General features: G+C 36.8%; 1 protein-coding gene across 1 annotated transcript in view; it reads left to right on the forward strand.

The window, feature by feature from the left end:
• The first annotated feature begins 505 nt into the window (after positions 1-505).
• The window catches only part of LOC106880717 (myosin-VIIa), a 39,464-nt gene continuing 17,954 nt past the window's right edge, over positions 506-22,015 (forward strand). Inside the window, exons 1-17 of the mRNA XM_089356069.1 lie at positions 506-724; positions 1,579-1,686; positions 3,463-3,597; positions 4,021-4,092; positions 5,698-5,898; positions 7,146-7,232; positions 8,763-8,861; positions 8,976-9,220; positions 9,460-9,577; positions 11,205-11,333; positions 12,253-12,426; positions 13,356-13,583; positions 15,363-15,769; positions 16,048-16,220; positions 17,968-18,155; positions 19,672-19,796; positions 21,886-22,015. The exon at positions 21,886-22,015 is cut by the window's right edge and continues 31 nt beyond it. Of these exons, the coding sequence (XP_089212195.1) occupies positions 506-724; positions 1,579-1,686; positions 3,463-3,597; positions 4,021-4,092; positions 5,698-5,898; positions 7,146-7,232; positions 8,763-8,861; positions 8,976-9,220; positions 9,460-9,577; positions 11,205-11,333; positions 12,253-12,426; positions 13,356-13,583; positions 15,363-15,769; positions 16,048-16,220; positions 17,968-18,155; positions 19,672-19,796; positions 21,886-22,015 (2,838 nt within the window). The remainder of the gene's footprint in view (positions 725-1,578; positions 1,687-3,462; positions 3,598-4,020; positions 4,093-5,697; positions 5,899-7,145; positions 7,233-8,762; positions 8,862-8,975; positions 9,221-9,459; positions 9,578-11,204; positions 11,334-12,252; positions 12,427-13,355; positions 13,584-15,362; positions 15,770-16,047; positions 16,221-17,967; positions 18,156-19,671; positions 19,797-21,885) is intronic.

Here is a 22,015-nt window from a genome sequence, read left to right on the forward strand (position 1 = left end):
AGAGACATAGATACACACATGCTCTCATGCATATAATAATTTTATTAAACATCTTAAATTACTATGCCAAACTTGTACAATATTCTACCTCTCCCTAGTATTTCTCTCATTACATCTACAACAATTGTGATGAAAGCTATCCATTGCGAAAGAAGTTTAATATTAACAAAACATGCCCAGAGTTGTCTCCCATATGTAATCAAATTATTAGAATATTATTTATCATTGTGATAATATTATTTCTTTGCTATATGATTCATGTCTACTCTATTAAACATGTAAGCTCTAACTTAACTGATATTGTCCATGTATATGGTGCACCTGAGTAATTATCTATGCTCATTAACAACATTATATATATCATTACATGAATTCATTTGTTTCTAATGGTACCAATATCTAACTTTTCAAAAACCACATTATTAGAATTAAAACACATATTAATGTGCACCAATTAAAGCATAATTTGTAATTTATTTTCTCTCTCATCATTATCATTATTTAGATGAAGTATGGTTACATGCGACTCCAAGCCTTGTCCCGTGCGCGGATACTTACCTACAGCTACCTTCAGTTACGCCACAAAATCATCAACTTCCAATGCCGTGCTCATGGCTACCTGGTACGTCAAGGTCTGAGGAAACGGTGCGTTGCCATTGTGAAGATTCAGTCTGGTGTCAGAGCCATGATTGCCAGGAAACGATTCCGACGTCTTAAAATTGAGGTAAGTTAAAATGAAGTAAAGCAGATATTGCTTTAAATCTCTCTCTCCTTCACTTTCTTCCTTATTACCTTTCACTCTCTCTCTCTCTCTATCTCCCTCCCTCCTTCTCTCCCCCCCCCTTTCCCCCTCTCTCTCTTATATGCTTTGAGACAATTATTGTTTCTGCTAAAATCTGTTTGATAATTTTATTAAAAATTCTTTCTTTTGGTTTAATATAAAATCTTTAAATTTATCAGGATTTCTTTAAAATGTGTCATAATGCTTACACACACACACACACACACACTCTTACATACATACTTGCATGCATACATATTCATGTATGTAAGCACACACACATATATAATATATATATGTATGTATATATGTATTCTTTGAGTGTTCAAGGCCTGAAAATTCCCTAGCGTTACCCTGACATCTGGTATGCTGGCATTGAGAGAGACAACTGAAATATTTGCTGAAGGAGTTCCCAACCCTATCACTGTTTTCTCGCAGCCCCAAGGACTTTTCTTTCCTGGTGGTAGGAAGCAAGGTTCAAATACAGAATGCACCAAGCCAAAACGGATGCTTCAAGGCAGAATAAAAGATGGACAATAAATGATGATGATACAAATATTAAGCTGTATATATAAAATATGTTGTGTATAGGAAGTATCTAATAGAGTATTCTTAATATATATATCCTATATATTGTATAGCATGGATCACTTGTATTATACTGTGTGTGTATGTGTGTGTGTGTGTGTGTATATATATATATATATATATATATATATATATATATATATATATATATATAATATATATATATATATATATAAAATATATTAAATTTTCTTTTTATATTCTAACAGTATCAAAAGAAAATGGAAGCAGAAAGATTGCATCTTGAAGAGGAAAACAAACTCCGTAAAAATATGACTGAGAAAAAAGCCAAACAAGAGGCAGACAAACTTCACCAGGTATGTCATCATCTACAAGTCTGTAGAATTTGATATCATTGTTCAATGTCTTTCATGGTGTATATATATATATATATATATATATATATATATATATAAAATATACAAGAATAAGTATCGCCATCCATTTAGAGAAAAATTTGTAGTTTAAAATCAGTAGTTCTTTGACTGCTATTTCTAAATTTTCAGTATGTTGGAGAAGCAACTCAGTGCTAATCCCTGTATATTTATGATTATATATATATATATATATATATATATATATATATATGTATGTATGTATGTATGTATGTATATAAACATTGAGGCAATTGATAAATTGTATTTCATAGTGATTTTTTTAAATTTTGCATAAATATAATTTTTGCATGAGGGGCACGAAGACTCTTGATTGGTGGGTGCAATGGGTGCAAGCGCTCTCCCTAAAATTTTGGGTGGGGATAATGAAATGCTTTGAACATCTTGGATTGGACCTAGGCTTGTACCCCTCAAGCAAATTCCATTCCTGCACATATGGAAGGACAGACACAACAGCTATGTTGTTAAGAAGTTCATTTCACAGTCATTACACGTTTTGGAGTTTTATGTCACAGAGTGGCACCTTGTGGACATGGCTTGTACTATGCTTTGTGAATCAAATTTGGTAGGTAGAAACTATATGGAATTCCTGTGTGTTTGAAGAATGAACTAGCTAAGACTAAATGTCTTAAGCCTTTAGTATTTAAACCAGGCATATCTCACCCGAGTATTCTACCTATCTTATGCTCAAACCACCTAGATCCAGCCTCTCACACTTACCCTATGATATCATTCTAAGAAGATATTATTACCTCATCGTAACTTTAAAGCTACAAGATAACGCATGACAAGTTCAAAAGACTGTAAATAACTAAACATCCTACCCATGCATGCATGGAAGATGGATGTTAAGCGGTGATGATGATTCGACAGAGTAATCTAAGAGTTAAAGGATTAACTTGGACATAATGTCACATCCGTGGTAGGAGACAAACATTCAGTTCTTCACTTTTCCAACCAGCAATTTGACATATGTTCCTTTTAGCAAGCTGCAGTTCTTTAACAAAATTCACATCTCAGATATGCAATGCTGGTGTTATTTCTGAAATTTACTGTACTTTATTTTTCACCAAATTTAAAATTTGGTTTGATATCTTCTTGTTATGAGATGTAAAAATATAGTTTAACTCATTGACTGCAAAAAGCAGGTACAGAAACCCCTCGACTATCGCAGGTGTTACATTCCAAAAAACCCTGCAATAGGTTTAAATCTGTTAAGCAGAAACAGTACTGTACTGCATATTTTCTTTAATGATTTTTATAACTTGTATATATTTTATTACAAATGCAAAACAACATCACAGAGGAATTGATGTAAGCTTAAATAATAAACCGCGATAGGTGAACCATGATATGGCGAGGGATTACTGTATATCCACTCAGCTCTATTACCCTTAACTGCAGAAAGTAATTTTGTCCACCAATCTATCTTTTGTAGAGAACTTCTGTTTGAAACTACTTTTTGTTGCAACATGTAAGTCGAGAGAAAATCGTATTCTTTGCTAGATTTTTTTAACATCAATAACGGAATAAACACGGTGAAAGTGTTAAAATGATGAAGGGTATGAACTTTGCCAAAGCTTGCATGTATTGTTGTGTTCTGTCTTCCATCTCCCTTCTGGACATGTTAGCCTTCATGATTTCTGTTATAGTTTGTGGTCTCTTCTTCTGATTCTCTCCCTTGTCTGATTTTTGCAGGAAAGACTTGCTTCCATCAACAAAGCTCGAGAAGATGAAGAACTGAAAGAACGCGAAGAAGCAAGCAGAAAAAATAGAGAAATTCAAATAGCAGAACAGAAGCGCAATGAGAATAAAATTGATTATGACAAAATTGTAAATATTTTTTCCTTCCTTAAAAGTTTAATAATAATGATGATGTTGTTGACATCATAGAGTTATGATTATTATTATTATTATTATTATTTTAGAAAAGTTCTGAAAATGTTGAAATTATTTTTGCAGATGATTTGAAAATACATAATTTAAATGTAAATTTAGATAAAGATTTTCTAATTTATCAAACATGTCACTTAAACAGTTGTTAGAAGTTTCACAAAATTGTTTATAGAAAATTACTGTAGCTTGCTAACCAACCACATGGTTCCAATATTTTGATTGCATTTAATATGAATGTTTCAAGTAGTTATGTAAAAATAACCCTTACATAATACCACATATTTCAGTTGTGTGTGTGTATATATGTGTGTATGCATGTGTTGCAATGCATTTCAATTATCCAATCTTCTTTTGTTTCAGGTTGGAGATATGTTTGGTCCCATCTATGATGCAGCCGGCCAAAAGATTGAGACATCATCCTCAATGTTTGGTGTAAATATGGATTTTTAAATATATTTTCTTGTTTTCTGTCCTTTAATATCATCTGACAAATTCTTCATTTTTAGAAACAAGCTTCATTAATTCAAATACATTGATTGCAGATTAAAAATCAATGTTTCATTTTGCTTCTCAAGGTTTAATGAAAATCACAAGCTGTCAGAATCATTAGCACAGTGGTCCATCATTACGTTCTGAGTTCAAATTCTGTCCAGGTTGACTTAGCCTTTCATCCTTTTGAGGTCAATAAAATAAGTACCAGTTGTGTACTGGGGTCAATGTAATTGACTTGACCCCCCTCCCACCACCACCACCAAAAAAAGAAAAAGACTTGCTGTCCTTGTATCAAAATTTGAAACTGGTATAACGATCCATATAAAAAGAAGAGTGATTGGTGTATTTTACCTGATATATATATTCAGATGTGCAAATATTTAAAGCATTTATGGCATTAAAACTTTCATTATCAACTCCAAATTTGACCAAAATGCTGTTTTTGTAGTCCAATCTATTTGTATTTCTGTCACAAGATATTCCTTAATCTAGTTTTAAAATGCGTTAATTGTAACTATTAATTAAAGCAAGGGAAAAAAAATCTAGATTTCGTTTTTCACATGTTTAGTACATTTATGTTACTTTAAGTTTTGGCTCAGATGTATTTAGACAAGTTGGGAAATTAAGTATTTGAGCCAGAATAACTGAACTTCCTTACTGCAAAGTGAAAGAGAGAGGTTAATGGCAGGATGAGGGGGTTCTGGGTTTTATCAACACCATATTTCAGAACATTGGAAAGTGAGGTTTTGCCAGGATAGAAGAGAGGGGCTTATTGATAATGGATAAGAGAGGATTAACCCTTTAGCATATGATGCTTCGTTATCCTCATTGTTTTGAATTCATCATGCATCATTTTGTAGCTTAGAGATTTTGATGGGATTTAGTTTTAGAATGACATTGTAGAGCAGGTGTGATAAGCTGATTCTGACCAGTTTCAACATGAAAGAAGTAGAATATCTTCAGTCAGATATAGCTGGTTTAACTGCTAAAGAGTAAAATAATTTTCTTTCAGACATTTCCATAATAATCTTGGTTAGGTTTGTTTATGGAACAGGGAGCTGGAGACCTTAGCTCAAGATTTGTTGCTAAGCATTATTTTGATCTTTTTATGGGCCCCAATTTGATACTAAATAACCCCTGGTTGTACTTTTCAAACTTGGATGCAAATTGATTGGCAGTAAGATGCCAGCTCAGCTGACAATTCCCAAAATAGTTACTTTGGGATCCAAGTGTTTTCATTCTCTTGCAGCAGACCTCTTTTGAGAAAAATCTCTTCTACCTATACACTTTGATGTACACAAACAATAGCACTGCAGACAGGGAAAAGCAGTGGGAGTTGGTTCAACAGAATTGTGAGATGCTTTTGCTGTAAGTTTGGTCAAAATAGTTGGAAATGAATAAACTCTGCTGAAGAAACCCAAGGGCCAGGAATGGGCAGTTTGTTTCACCTATCATCAAAATTCTGTCTAAACTCTATTTTTTCTATTCTTTCAAAATAGAAAATATTCTTTAAAGTCATTTATTCCCATTTTCTCTTTATTACAGAGTACAAGTTTCGAAAGAGCAAAGGTTGCTGAAGGGGAGACCAACATACAGCCACTTCACTTACCTGACCAAGAATTACTGCAGGAATACAAATTTCCTAAGTTTGTTTCTCTCTATTTCCAAAACAATGCCTCCAGTATCTATATTAGACGGGCTCTCAACGAACCATTGTTACACCTTCAAAACCCAGGAGATCAAATGGTAAATTCAGAATCAGTTATATGTCACCTTCATCTATTTCCATTCCTGGCTTTATTTCTTTTAAACTCTTTTATCGTCATCATCATCATCATCATTTGGTGTTAGGAAGGACGTCCAAATGTAAAACCCCTGCCAAATCAGACAACATGAGCCTGGTGCTGCCCCTCAGCCTACCAGCCCTGGTCAAACAGTCCAACCCATGCCAGCATGGATAATAGACATTTACTGATGCTGATGATGACGATCATCGTCATCATTATCATCCTTTAATGTCTCTTTTCTATACTGGCATGCGTTGAGTGGTTTTTTTTATGTTCTGAGTTCAAATCCCAGCAAGGTCAACTTTACCTTTCATCTTTGCGGGGTGAATAAAATAAGTACTAATTGAACACTGAGGTCAATATAATCAACTTAGACCCTCCCCCGAAATTGCTGGCCTTGTGCCAAAATTTGAAGCTATTATTATTAAGGTGGTGAATTGGCAGAACCATTAGCATGCTGGACAAAATGCTTAGCGGTATTTCATCCGTCCTTGCATTCTGAGTTCAAATTCTGCCGAGGTTGACTTTGCCTTTCATCCTTTCTAGGCCTATGAAATAAATACCAGTTATGCACTGGGATCAATGTAATCAACTAGTCCCCGTTCCAAACGTTTCAAGCTTGTGCCTTTAATAGAAAGGATTATCATCATCATCATCATTATTATTATTATTATTATTATTATTAAGGTGGTGAGCTGGCAGAATCATTAGCAGGCCAGGCGAAATGCTTGGCAACATTTCATCTGTCTTTATGTTCTGAGTTCAAATTCAACCGAGGTCAGCTTTACCTTTCATTTTTAAAGGGTTAATAAAATAAGTACCAGTTGAATGCTGGGGATCAATGTAATCGATTTAAACCCTCCCACAACATTGCTGCCCCTGAGGAAAAATTTGAAACTATTATTATTATCATTATTATTATCATGGACATCACACAGTATACAATATCATGAGATTGTTGATTGAAGATATTGTGTCTACCGGGGGGGGGGGTTGTACTCATTATTATTATTATTATTATCATTATTATTATCATGGACATAACACAGTATACAATATCATGAGATTGTTGATTGAAGATATTGTGTCTACCGGGGGGGGGGGGGGGTTGTAATCATTATTATCATTATTATTATTATTATTATTATTATTATTAATATTATTATTAATATTATTATTAATATTATTGCATTTTCTTTTTACTAGGCTGCTCTTGCTGTTTGGATTACAATTCTGCGATTTATGGGAGACCTTCCTGAACCTAAATACCATACATCTATGGCAGATGCACGGGTCAGTTCATCAATTTATTCCACTCTGATATACCATTCCAAATTCCTTTTTCAACAGTTGTCTTTTGTTATGTACCTTTTTGTTTTTAATGGTCTTACCTGGTGGAAGAAACTGCATCTGTAGCCCTTGCAGGCTCTCCTCTGAAATACATCACATATCGAGTTAAATTCGATGACCGGCACCCATGCCAACATCGTCTCCTTCATTGGACATGAAACTCAGCTTGCAAAGACTTATTGGGGCAAGCGAAAGAGAAATCGGGATAGCACCTGTGCCCAGCGTCGCTTTTCTAGCACTTGTGCTAGTGGCATGTGTAAGGACTTTCGAGCGAGATCGTTGCCAGTGCCCCTGGACTGGCTTTTGTGCGTGTGGCACATAAAATACACCATTTCAAGCGTGGTCGTTGCCAGTACCTCCTGACTGGCCTTCGTGCCGGTGGCACGTAAAAGCACCCACTACACTCTCGGAGCGGTTGGCGTTAGGAAGGGCATCCAGCTGTAGAAACTCTGCCAAATCAGATTGGAGCCTGGTGTAGCCATCTGATTTCACCAGTCCTCAGTCAAATCGTCCAACCCATGCTAGCATGGAAAGCGGACGTTAAACGACGATGATGATGATGATCCCTGGCTTCAGTTGTTAAAATAATGTCTACCTCAACTCTCAGGAGTCTATCTATACTTATCCATTACTCTTCTTTGGTTTTAATCACGCACATACCATCCTATTCCTCTTCCTCCTCATCACTACCACCAGCATCATCTCTTTAAAAGAGAAGGTTTGTATTATAGAAATAGGAATGGTGTCCAGTGAGTTGGTATCTGTAATATAAGGAACAAAGAGCAGTTCACTGACCTCTCAGTGTCGATTGTCCAGCTGGGTTAAATCCAAGACATGCCCTACCCGTCTGACCTATCACTAGAACCTATGGCTATTTCCCTTTCTTGCTCACATGTTCTACACACGTCTGTCCCCTCCCGCTTCCCAAGACCAAAGAAGCTCAGACATGTATGTCTTTTTGGCATCTTGTCTGTTTGACTTCTTGGCTTCATCTTCTTGCTTTTCAACAAAAGTGCATTCAGCATCCTGTCCATGTACCATTTATTTATATCTAGGTGTAGGAATGGCTGTGTGATAAGAAGCTTGCTTCCCAACCACATGGTTCCAAGTTCACTCCCACTACATGGCACTTTGGACAAATGTCTTCTACTCTAGCCTCGGGCTGACCAAAGCTTTGTGAGTGGATTTGGTAGACGGAAACTGAAAGAAACCCGTTGTATATATATATATTTATGTATGGTGGCGAGCTGGCAGAATCATTAGCACACCGGGCGAATTGCTTATTTTCGTCTGCCGTTATATATATTTATATATCAGCAGAAGTTACAGAGTGACTCAAGGACCGAAAGTTTCATCCATTGCCAATTTTATACATATAATATTTATTTATTTGTGTATGCATATATGTTTTATGAGTTTTGATGTCTATTCATGCATGTATAATATTGTTTTAATATCATTCTTATCTTAAAGCAAGATACAACTCCTGTGATGACAAAAATTTATTCAACCCTTGGCCGAAAGTTTAATAAGAAAGACCTAGATGAAGCCAGACAAATGGGAGCAGAATTGGTAAGACAAAATACATTTATTTCAAACCATATTTTATTTAGAAGAAAGTTCATGTCATCTATGAAATACTGTTTAAAGTGCTCAAATATTTAACATTACATTGTCCTTTTTCAGGAAAACGAACCCATTATCTCAATGAAACAAGGTAAAAAAAGTATGCGTCGGAAACTGGTTTCACTCACTCTGAAACGAAAATCGAAACTCACTGAAGAAGTTACTCGTAAAATGGAAATAAATGAAAAGTCTGTTGGTTTTGAAAGTGGAGGAGCAGGAAATGCTCTGTTAGATGATCGACCAACATCCAATCTAGAGAAATTACATTTTATCATTGGTAACGGCATCTTACGACCTGAATTGCGGTCAGTACACTCATTCTTTTATTTACAGTTTTGTTGTTGTTGTGACATCCTTTTTTCTTTTATGTTCTTCTTGTGGAAGCATGACTGCTCTTGAACTTTAGCTGTCTACATTATGGCATTTTATTTTAACTACCCATTTTGGTTCACCACATGATAGTTAGATCCATTTAGTTTTGCTTGGACCATTTGCATGTACATACGTTGATTCATTTGTTCATTTATTCATTCCTCTATTTCAGAGATGAGATATACTGCCAAATGTGTAAACAATTATCACAGAACCCTTCAAAAAGCAGTCAGGCGAGGGGATGGATTTTACTGTCGCTATGTGTTGGCTGTTTTGCTCCATCAAATAAGGTAAACATTTTGTGTTACAACTTTTTCTGAATTTTTAAAATAAAAAAAATAAAAAATATTTTTTTTTTTAACAGTTTGGTCATTCAACTCACTGAATGACTTGTTAGTGTTACAGCGAAATACAGAACAATAGTGAAAGTGTCATAGCAAGTCAATGGGGAAGGACAAACAGAGAAAGGAGATACTGACAATTTTGTGGGTATCAGCAATAGAGTTCCATGAACATAATTGCTGGACATGGCTTCTGGAGGTCATACTTAAAATGTGTGTTTTCCCTCTTTTTATGACAAACAGTGTCTCCCAAATACATGTGTTTATACATGTAACAATGATATTGTGGTCTTCTTGTAATCCACATTAATACATGTGTCAATGATAATGTTGATTTATTGCAATTCACATAGATACATGTGGTGATGATATTGCTGTCACTTTTTGTAATCTAGAAAAGAATGATTTCTTTCCATGGTTAACTCTCTTCCAAGATTTTCGTCTCCAATTATTTTCATCAACAACCAATAAATAACAAACAGCTAATTAAAAATTCAAATCAAGGACAATAAAATTTATTTTCCTTTAGAGTATAGAATCACTTACATTCAGTTGAATATAATATTATTAATCACTTTTCAATGAAACATGCAACATTATTCAATAGCTAAAGAGATAGAGAAGATTTTATTTTTTACATAAATAAATGAACTTTTAATTAACAGGCTCAGGAGTGGCTGTGTGGTAAGTAGCTTGCTTACCAACCACATGGTCCCGGGTTCAGTCCCACTGTGTGGCACTTTGAGCAAGTGTCTTTTACTATAGACCAAAGCGTTGTGGGTGGATTTGGTGGACAGAAACAGAAAGAAATCTATTGTATATATATATATATATATATATATATATATATGTGTATGTATGTATGTATGTATGTATGTATATGTTTCTGTTTGTCCTCCACCACCATCGCTTGACAACCGATGCTGGTGTGTTTACGGCGCCGTAACTTAGTGGTTCAGCAAAAGAGACTGATAGAATAAGTACTAGGCTTACAAAGAATAAGTCCTGGGATCAATTTGTTCGACTAAAGGCGGTGCTCCAGCATGGCTGCAGTCAAATGACTGAAACAAATAAAATAAAAGAAAAAAAGAATGGTCATATGCTAAATGATGGTTGTCATGTGATTGACCAGGCTATCTGATGTTGTTATACCTCGCTAATCACAATGCGCTTTGCATCGTTTTACTTTTCAAACAATGCTGCTCCACTGGATAGGCAAGCAGGCCAACAGGGTTTCCATTTACAGCTGAGTGAACTGGAGCGGTGTGAAATAAAGTGTTTTGAGAATTGACCCTTTGACCTAATGATCAGGAGTGCCATACTCTGACCCCTAGGCTACGTGATAGGTATACATGGCTGGAATCCTCAAATCCTGTCAATCAGCCTGGTTCCATTCTTAGTCTGCAATAAATTCTTGTAATGTCCTAACAGTATTTTATAAAAAAAACTTTTACTTTCATTTACTAGATTTACTAATGAAATTAGCTTATTAGCATTTAATTATTTTCCTTCTTTACATGTTGCATAATTTCAAAATAATTAATATGCTGTTTGATTATTTATTTTTGTTTTTCAGTTCATAAATTATTTGCGGTCCTTCATTGCTGAGGGCCCAGCTGGTTATGCTCCCTATTGTGGGGAACGTCTCTGGAGAACATTCAGCAATGGTACACGCAACCAACCACCTAGTTGGCTGGAGTTACAAGTAAGAAGTTATTACAGATATTTTCACAGGTGTAGGCATGGGTGTGTCGTAAAAAGCTTGGTCCCGGGTTCGCTCCCATTGCATGGCACATTGGGCAAGTGTCTTCTACTGTAGCCTTGGGATGACCAAAGACTTGTGTGTGGATTTGGTTGACAAAAACTGAAAGAAGCCCATCATATGTGTGTGTGTGTGTGTGTGTGTGTGTGTGTGTGTGTGTGTGTGTGTGTGTGTGTGTGTGTGTGTGTGTGTGTATATGTGCATGTCTTTGTGTCTGTGTTTGTCCTCAACAATTTGCTTGACTACCAGTGTCGGTGTGTTTATATCCCCGTAACTTAGCAATTCGGCAAGAGAGACTGATAGAATAAGTACCAGGTTGTAAAAAATAAATGCTGGGGTCAATATGTTCGACTGAAATCTTTCAAGGCAATGCTCCAGCATGGCTGCAGTCAAAATTGACTGAAACAAGTAAACAATAAAAAATATTGGTTTTTAGGTGTTTTTTTTTTTAATCCTTATGTTTTTATGAACGTTTCTTGAGGCCAACCTAAAGCCAGATAAACCAGCTAAAGTTGGAGTTTATTCTTTCGATTAATTTCTTTAAAAAAATTAACACCACAAAGTCAGAAAGATGTAACTGAAAATGATATGAGTTGAGGTGTTCCTGTAATTTAATTAATTTTCTCATTAAGTTGAAGTTATAAATTAAATCCAAATTATTTCTATAAAATTTAAATAATTTCTCCTAAAAATCCCAGGAACCCTTGGCCCCTATTATATTTATAGATTGGACAGCAAAAGCTCTAATTTAAATAATTATATATTTTTTTCTCATTAAGTTGAATTCAAAATTATTTCTATGGAATATAACTTCTGTTTTTCCTTTTCTTTTCATTTTTTTTTTTTTTGTGTGTCTTAATAGTCTACAAAATCCAAGAAACCTTTGTTGTTACCAATAACATTTATGGATGGAACATCAAAAACCCTGCTTGCAGACTCTGCCACCACTGCTCGAGAACTCTGTCAACAGTTGTCAGAAAAGGTTGACCTTCAAGATCAGTTTGGTTTCTCTCTCTACATTGCTTTGTATGATAAGGTAAGTTGGTTCTTAACGAGATTGCTTTCTGAAAAATATTTAATTTCCAGGTGCAAGTGTGGTTGTGCGATATGAAATTTACTTCCCAACCACAAGGTTTTGGGTTCAGTTCCATGGCGTGGCATCTTGGGCAATATGTGTTCTTCTATAGCTCCAGGTTGACCAAAGCCTTGTGAATGGATTCGCTAGATGGAATGTTACGTGTAAGTGGGCTGGCTATATCCCTGGATTTTGGTCTCACTTGGCTTGTTCCATGTTGACATATTTTGGTTAGTTTAATTGGATTGGATCCAATAGTCCCATGGACTGCATTATGCCCCAGTATCTGCTTTGGTATGGTTTCTATGGCTGGATGCCTTTCCTAATGCCAATCTCTTTACAATATGCATTGGGTGCTTTTTTTATGCCACCTGCAATAGTGAGGCCGTTGTGCAGTTTGCAGGACTACATACCCCAAGGAGGCAACTTTATGCTACAGGAGCACTCTGTCGGTTACGACGACGACGAGGGTCCCAGCTGATCCGATCAACGGAACAGCCTGCTCGTGAAATTAACGTGCAAGTGGCTGAGCACTCCACAGACATGTGTACCCCTAACGTAGTTCTCAGGGAGACTCAGTGTGACAAGGCCGGCCCTTTGAAATACAGGTACTACTCATTTTTGCCAGCTGAGTGGACTGGAGCAATGTGAAATAAAGTGTCTTGCTCAAGGACACAACGCGTTGCCGGGAATTGAACTCACAACCTTATGATCGTGAGCCGAATGCCCTAACCACTAAGCCATATGCCTTCACTTTATGCTAGGAAATGAGGGATTAAAATATGGAAGAAGGGGCCAGAGCTGAACAGATTTCTTACTTTTATATGTATGTTGTAAGATGTATGAATTATTTCCCTTCATCCTCTTATTTTCTCTTCCCTTTCGTCCAGGTATCTTCTCTTGGAAGTGGAAGTGATCATGTCATGGATGCTATATCTCAATGTGAACAATATGCAAAAGAACAAGGAGCGCAAGAACGTAATGCACCTTGGAGACTGTTTTTCAGGAAAGAAATCTTTGCCCCTTGGCATGACCCGACAGAAGATGCAGTTGCAACCCATCTGATTTATCAGCAAGTTGTCCGTGGAATCCAGTTTGGGGAGTACCGCTGTGAGAAAGTAAGTGATACTTTATACTAGCCTCATCACAGTCCTGTTTTTCCAAAATACTCCAACTTGTTTCTGAACATTATGTCCATCCTGTTCATATAAAGAAATATTAATATTTTCTGTACAAAAAACCATCGGTGTTTAATTGTTGTTGGCACTCCGTCGCTTACGACATCAAGGGTTCCAGTTGATCCGATCAACGGAACAGCCTGCTCGTGAAATTAACGTGCAAGTGGCTGAGCACTCCACAGACACATGTACCCTTAACGTAGTTCTCGGGGATATTCAGCGTGACACAGTGTGACAAGGCTGACCCTTTGAATTACAAGCACAACAAAAACAGGAAGAAAGAGTGAGAGAAAGTTGTGGTGGAAGAGTACAGTATCCCCTGCCGGAGCCTTGTGGAGCTTTAGGTATTTTCGCTCAATAAACACTCACAACGCCCGGTCTGGGAATCGAAACCGCGATCCTATGACCGCGAGTTCACTGCCCTAACCACTGGGCCAACCTACCTGTGATCACCTTTGAATCTATGATGCTAATTTTCTATTTTAAAGTGATCAAAATTAAAACTTTCCATCACAATTTCATATTAATTTATGTTCCAATTTTTTCTGATTTTCGTTAGTGGACAGCATGCTTTCTGGAAGCTTTGTCACTCAATTTCACATACACTTTCTGTTGCATCTTCAATTTATGTTCTGGACAGTTTAACCCATTACCTACCAGTGATCTCATATGAGATCACTTAAAAATAAAAAAAATTCATAATTATCTGTCAATATTTACACATATCTAACCTTTTTGCTATATCTACGAGGTATATTTCTCTGATATTCAAATGAGGTTTGCTAATTTTTCACCCCATATCTCGCTTATTTCTATTTAAAATGTCATTTTGAAATGTTATTTTGATCATTCCAGCGTGTTTCTAAGGCTGTTTTATGCTAGAAATCAGTTTCATAAAAAAATTCCAGTTAATAGAATCATGGGAGGTAAATGGGTTAATAGTGACAGTTATTTTACTAATTACTTCATTTTCACCATTAATTAAGGTAGTGTACTTCAACAGAAGTATGGTAACAAAAGAGTTAAAGTGATCTGAATTAAAATCTTCCATCACAATTTCATGCTAATTTATGTCCCAAATACCAGATTAATGATGACAATAGCTTTGTCGTTATTTTAGTAATTTCTTGAGGGTGGCAAGCTGGTGGAATTGGTTGCATGCCGGGCGAAGTGCTTTAGTGGTATTTCATCTGTCTTTATGTTCTGAGTTCAAATTCCGCTGAGGTCGACTTTGCCTTTCATCCTTTCAGGGTCAATAAATTAAGTACTTTAACCACCACTGTCATTAATATTACTATCAGTATTAGTATTATTTCTTTATTGCCCCACAAGGGGGCTAAACACAGAGGGGACAAACAAGGACAGACAAAGGGATTAAGTCAATTACATTGCATAACAGGTTATTCAATTGACCCCGAAAGGATGAAAGGCAAAATCGACCTCGGTGGAATTTGAACTCAGAACATAACGGCAGACGAAATACCACTAAGCATTTCGCCCGGAGTGCTAACCATTCTGCCAGCTCATCACTTTTAGTATCATTACCACCACCACCACTATTACTACTACCACTATTTCTACCACCACCACCACCACTACTACAACTACCACTACAACTACCACCACCACCACCACTACTACTACTACTTTGCTATTTTGAAGAATCTCATTAAATAATAAATTACTCACAGACTTATTATTCTTTGTCGATTTCTTTAGGATGATGACTTAGCGATGATAGCAGCACAACAGTATTTTGTTGGCTACGGCACTGATCTCAACAACGAGCGCCTACAAACTCTCTTAAACACTTACATTCCGGAGAATCGGCTCGCTAGCAAAGGTCTTCCAAACTGGATAAACCTCGTCCTAACTAAGCTAAAATCTTCCTATTTCAACACCCTGAAACCCATCAAAGTCAAAGAAGACATTGTCCGCTATGCCAAATACAGGTGGCCTCTCCTCTTTTCACGATTCTATGAAGCTTATAAATTTGCAGGACCAAGTCTACCGAAAAACGATGTGATCATCGCTGTCAATTGGACTGGCGTATATATCGTTGATGACCAAGAACAAGTTCTTCTAGAACTTTCTTTCCCAGAAATTACTTCTGTTTCCAGTAGTCGGTAAGTTCGCTGTTTCTTTTTTTCCTTTTAGTATCAGTTTTTTAATTTTTTTATTATTTTTTTTTTATGTCAAGAGCGTGATCGTTGCCAGAGCGGCTGCCTGGCTTCCGTGCTGGTGGCACGTAGATAGCACCATTTGAGCGTGATCGTTACCAGTGGCACGTGAAAAGACATTTGAGCAAGATTGTGCCACTTGTCAATTTTATGATTGTAATTATAGTTTTCAGATTCTTTTAATGATATTTTGTTAATGTTGTGATTTCATATTTTACTTCTAGTACTCGGAAACTTCATGGACAGAGTTTTACTTTGGCAACCATTAAAGGAGAAGAGTATACATTTACATCTCCAAACTCAGAGGATATCAAAGACTTAATTGTTACATTCCTGGAAGGCTTGAGAAAACGGTCACGCTTTGTCATTGCCATTCATGACTACAGCCCTCCCCCTGGTGAGTAACAGGTTACCAATGTCAAATAATTCTTTTATTCCTGCTTGTTACATTCACAGTATCGGTGTATTGATCCTACTATCAGATGTTGTTATACCACGCTGGTCACAATGGGCTTCCAATTTTCTCTTCATTGCACCATGCTTTTCCATTCAGGTCCAAATTGTTTTACTAATTCATCTTCCTATCATCTTGGAAGCCTTCTAAGTGGCCTTTTTTGATTTCTTAGGTACCACTTGGTAGCTGCACAGGCCCACCTGTTATCTGTGAACCCCTTGGAACTTGTGCAGCTCCAGGCAACTTGTCCTGCAGTCACTCCTCTCCATCTTTGAGTCACCTCATTAAACAGTCAAATAGCAACATTATACAAATGTAAAAGTGACCAGTGACCGAGAGCTTTGGCAATATGCTGTGCTTGAGAAGAAGACCCATCAAGCCAAGTGAAATTGTAGTCATGGTTGATGCTGGTGTCACAAGTGGCCCCTGTGCTGGTGGCACATAAAAAGCACCTTTCGAGCATTGGGCCTCACGGAGTCAAAGTGGCTGATGCCAGTGGCAAGGGAAAAATCTCCTTTCAAGTGTTGGGCCTCACAGAGGCAATGACCAAGACCTTTGGCATTATGTCATGCTTGAGAAGAGTCATCAAGCCAAACAAAATTGCAGCTGTGGCAGATATTGGTGTCATGCAAATGGCACTCTTGGAGTGGTTGGCATTAGGAAGGGCATCCAGCCATAGAAAACCATGCCAAATCAGACTGGGGTCTGGTGTTAGCCTTCCAACTTACCAGCCCTGGTCAAATTGTCCAACCCATGCCAACATGGACAACGGATATTAAATGATGATGATGAATTGTCTGACTAATAATGATTATAACCTAGACAACTCATTGCTACATTGAGAACAAACTGTAGCAGGTTTTTTTAGTACAGTGTATTATACCATTGAGTTTGTATGGGGTGCTTGGTTGTTGCTCAAGTGCACCATAGCCTTTAGCAGTGGTTCTTAACTGGGGATCCATTTGGCCCTTGAGGGTCCACATAAGATTTTGTTAAAATTTATATCCAATAAACAAGTTATACTTCTAGAATACACAAATTATTTTTGACAATCTTTTATACAATTTCTAATAATATTTAGTGGAGGCGCAATGGCCCAGTGGTTAGGGCAACGGACTCGCGGTCATAGGATCGCGGTTTCGATTCCCAGACCGGGCGTCGTTAGTGTTTATTGAGCGAAAACACCTAAAGCTCCACGAGGTTCCGGTTGTGGCGAACCCTGCTGTACTCTTTCACCACAACTTTCTCTCACTCTTACTTCCTGTTTCTGTTGTGCATGTAATTCAAAGGGTCAGCCTTGTCACACTCGGTGTCACGCTGAATATACCCGAGAACTACGTTAAGGGTACACGTATCTGTGGAGTGCTCAGCCACGTGCACGTTAATTTCACGAGCAGGCTGTTCCGTTGATCGGATCAACTGGAACCCTTGACGTCGTAAGCAACGGTGTGCCAACAACAACAACAATAATATTTAATTATAAAAATATAACAGGATTTCAAAACCATCAAATAGCTAGGCGGGTCCACCTGAGCAAAACAGGAATCAAAGAGGTCCAACAGAATGAGTGAGGCCCCATTAAAAGCATTTGAGTTTAGTGTTGCCAACTCTCTTGGCAACTCATGCACCTTAGTTGTCTCCCTTAGACACACCATTTCTAAACTGATGTTTTATGGATAATTTCTTTCAGGTGACAGTAGTTCCTTCCTGTCATTCCAAAAAGGAGATCTTATAAATTTGGACCAACAGACTGGTGAACAAGTGCTTAATTCTGGCTGGTCATATGGTCAGTGTCAGAGAACTAAACGTTCTGGAGATTTCCCAGCAGAATGTGTCTATGTTCTTCCTACAATTACCAAACCATCAGATGAAATTGTTGTAAGTCAATCATTCTATATTTAAAATTTCTTTCTTTATTTTTTTATATTTTGGCTCTCATAGAAATGTAAAACTGATCGTTCTTTCGTGATAAAATATTTCTGAGACTAAAGAAGAAATGTATACAGCGTAAAAAACTTCCAGATTTTGTCAAGGAACATTCACAAACTAATGGCATTTCAAATGGTTGATAATAAACGATTATCTTTTTAATCTCTTGATACTACACTCTCAGAGTAGTTGGCGTTAGGAAGGGCATCCAGCTGTAGAAACTCTGCCAAATCAGATTGGAGCCTGGTGTCGCCTCCTGGTCCACCAGTCCTCAGTCAAATCGTCCAACCCATGCTAGCATGGAAAGCGGACGTTAAACGATGATGATGATGATGATGATGATTATATTCAAAAAGCCTATAATACATAATGTAATACCATGATCTATAGAACATCTATCGGGTAGGTATATATATATATATATATATATATATATATATATATATATATATATATATATGCGTGTGTATGTATATATATAGAAGAGTTAAGGAATGGAGGAGATAAGATCCGGGCTACATGTTTCATAGCAAGTAGAACCTCAGAAGTGGTAAATATCCAAGTGAGGTGTAAATGTACAGTGTATGTTGGTTTGAATTTGAGAGGAGGGGCTAAGTCAATTGCATTGACCTCCAGTACTCAACTTGTGCTTATTTCATCAATCCTGAGAGGAGGAAAAGCAAAGCCGACCTCAGCAGAATTTGAACTCAGAACAGAAAGATGGATGAAATGCTGCTAAGCATTTTTGCCCACCTTGCTAACAATCCTGCCAGCTCTCTGCCTTGAAATGTGCAATATATATTAACAGCATAAGTTGTTGATGGTGTGGGTGTGTTTACATCCGCATAACTTACCAGTTCAGCAAAAGAGATAGAATAAGTACTAGGCTTGAAAAAAAAAGTCCTGGAGTTGATTTTGACTAAAATCCTTCAAGGCAATGCCCCAGCATGGTCGCAGTCCAATGACTGTTGTGTCTGGGGAGGGTCATTCCATTTTTGTGCCTTATTATTTAACACACTCACTGGTTCAGTTTCTACTCATTTACTTCTTTATTTTTTCTAAAATTTTCATTGTGTCTTGTTGTTGACTCTATCTGTTCTCCAAGCTGCATTCATTTTATAATTAATATATTTGTATAATAAATAGTTGATATATTTCATAATAAATATATCAACGAGACGTTATATTGATTATATTCCTTTCAGTGTATTGTCCAAATAATGACTAATTAATCTCCAAATCTTTTGTTCCATACATTGAAGGCTTTTCACAATTCTGCTTGTTAGCTCTTGTACTTAAAAACCTCTTAATTAGGCAACTTCTTAAATTCTCTTTGAGACTTTCCTTTGATAAACACATTGTAGTTATTTCTCTTATATTTGTCCCATTAAGTTTTGGTTTTGCATCTGTTTGGCTGCAAATACTTCACGAGTGATCAGCTGTTTTTATTTCTGTCTTGTCGCAGACTTTGTTCACCCGTGGTGCGGAATATACTGCCCGGGATACATCAACACCAAGTGAAACCTCTTCCATATCAGAACAGAGAGAGAAGCCACACACACTTGAAACGTTCTCATATGATCACTTCAGGTAAGCATTAATGTATTAGAAATGTAAAATGCCCATCCCCTCAAACAGTAAGACACCTGTTCTTGTCCTTCTATCATGCTTTAACCTCTCATCACCAAAGTCACACCATTCAATGCTACTTTGTCCCACCCACTTTAGTCAAGGGGTCCTGTTTTACAAGTTACTCAGTGACCTCACTGGTGCTGGTGCCACTTCAAAAGCACTCAGTACACTCTGTAATGTGGATGAAGCAGTAGAAACCATACCAAAGCAGACATTGGAGCTTGGCACGGTCCTCTAGCTCATTAGATCTTGTCAAACCATCCAACCCATGCCAACATGGAAAACAGATGTTAACCGTTTTATTACCGAATTTATTTTGAGATGCTTTGTGTTTCTTTCAATTAATTTTAAATATAACAAAGAATTTAGTAAAATAATTAGTTATCATTCAGCTAGTGTTAAGAACATAAAGTGTGACTCAGGTTTGGTGGAAGATTTTAATTCAGAACTTTTGAAAACAAGACATTTGTATTACAGAACCAGAGGCAGTTTCAGCCATGTTGGTATCAAAAGGGTTAAATGATAATGATGATACCTGCATGGGGCTGTTTCCAATTCATATATCTTCATAAACTCTCCCTCCCTCTCTCTCTCTCTCTCTCTCTGTTTTCCTTTCTTTCCCACTCACTCCTATTTCTAGCCATATGTTTGTCTTCCTTACTGTTTACTAAAATACTTTCCTTCAGCCCTAATCTTTTAATTTCATAATCGACATTACTATATTCCTTCTACTTTCAAAGACACAGAGCACCTCTAAGTCTTGCCAACTGATCTGAATCTGTATCGTTAAAGAGTGCTAATAAAATTTTTTTCAAAAATGACCATTACCTTCATCAGATGGATTTAAAAACGAAATCTACTCCTAGCTGCATCATCTTCATTTACCAAAAAGCTTTGATTGGTTGATCTTACTGCTGTTATTGCAAGGAGATTCCCCAACTTTCTAAGTCCATCATGCATCATTTAAAAACTTGAATCTTGTCTCTGTCGACACTCATTTCATAAGTGTACCATCAGTAGTAGAATGTATTTTTAGCCTAATCAAACAGCCAGAAGTTATACTGCTTCAAACTATTACCCACATGTTAATTATTGCCCACATGTTAACTATTACCCACATGTTAACAAAACCATCCTGAATTTCATTGTGTTACCCTCTCCTAGAGACACAAGCTATTCCTGCCCTGAGCATTTACTATGAGCCAGACTGGATCATTTAAGGGTTGATCACCTTGATCCTAGACTCACTGCTCTATCAATGATGAAGTATGAACAACTAAACTCTTGGTTTGGAGTCTGAAATCTTATTATTGCAGCCACTTTCAGTCCCAACTGTGGAATAAATTCTATGGGCACTATGCCAAATTCCAATAAACAGAAATTAGTCTTTTGTCTTGTTTAACAGGAATAAAAATGTATTTAATTCCAAGTCTCACATGAAAATGGAATATTTGTGATAAGATTCTCTTTGTAATATCAAACACGACTCTCGGGTTATTGTGAATGAAATTAAATTGAATTTGTGAAAATAACTCTGATATGGTTATGTGGTTAAGTTTGCTCTCCAACCCTGGCATTTTGGGTTCAATTCCACCTCATGGTATCTTGGACAAATGCCTTCTGCTATAGATTCAGGATGACCGAAGCCTTGTTAGTGGACCTGATAAACATACACTCAATGACACTCCTTGTGTGTGTGTGTGTGTGTGTGTGTGTGTGTGTGTGTGTGTGTGTTTGTGTTTTGTTGTGTTGGCATTACACCATAATTAAAAATGAATGCCATCATTACATAAAGTGTGTCCCACATTTCCAGTTCTTCTCAGAAAATATGTCCAGCCATGGAGAAATATAACCTTGCTTGAAAAGAGGTGAGGGTCATGACAGGAAGAGCATCCAGCTGTACAAAATGTACCTTAACAAATTCTGTTTGATTCACGGAAGCATAGAAAAGTGGTTGTTAAACTGAAGACTTTTAAGTCTGAGAGTTATTAAAACACTAATATTCCAGAATGTAATTAATTTTGTTTTTTTTTATTGTTTTTATCAGGCCACCTCCCAAGAGAACAATGACAAGAACCATCTCAACTGCCAAGAAAAAACGACAAGATGATTTATGGCGCTACTCAAAAGAACCAATTAAACAAGCCCTCCTAAAGAAAATTGCTGGTAAAGAAGAT

This window comes from Octopus bimaculoides, chromosome 8 (genome assembly GCF_046866305.1).
Source record: "Octopus bimaculoides isolate indiv1 chromosome 8, ASM4686630v1, whole genome shotgun sequence".
In the NCBI taxonomy this organism is placed as follows: domain Eukaryota; kingdom Metazoa; phylum Mollusca; class Cephalopoda; order Octopoda; family Octopodidae; genus Octopus; species Octopus bimaculoides.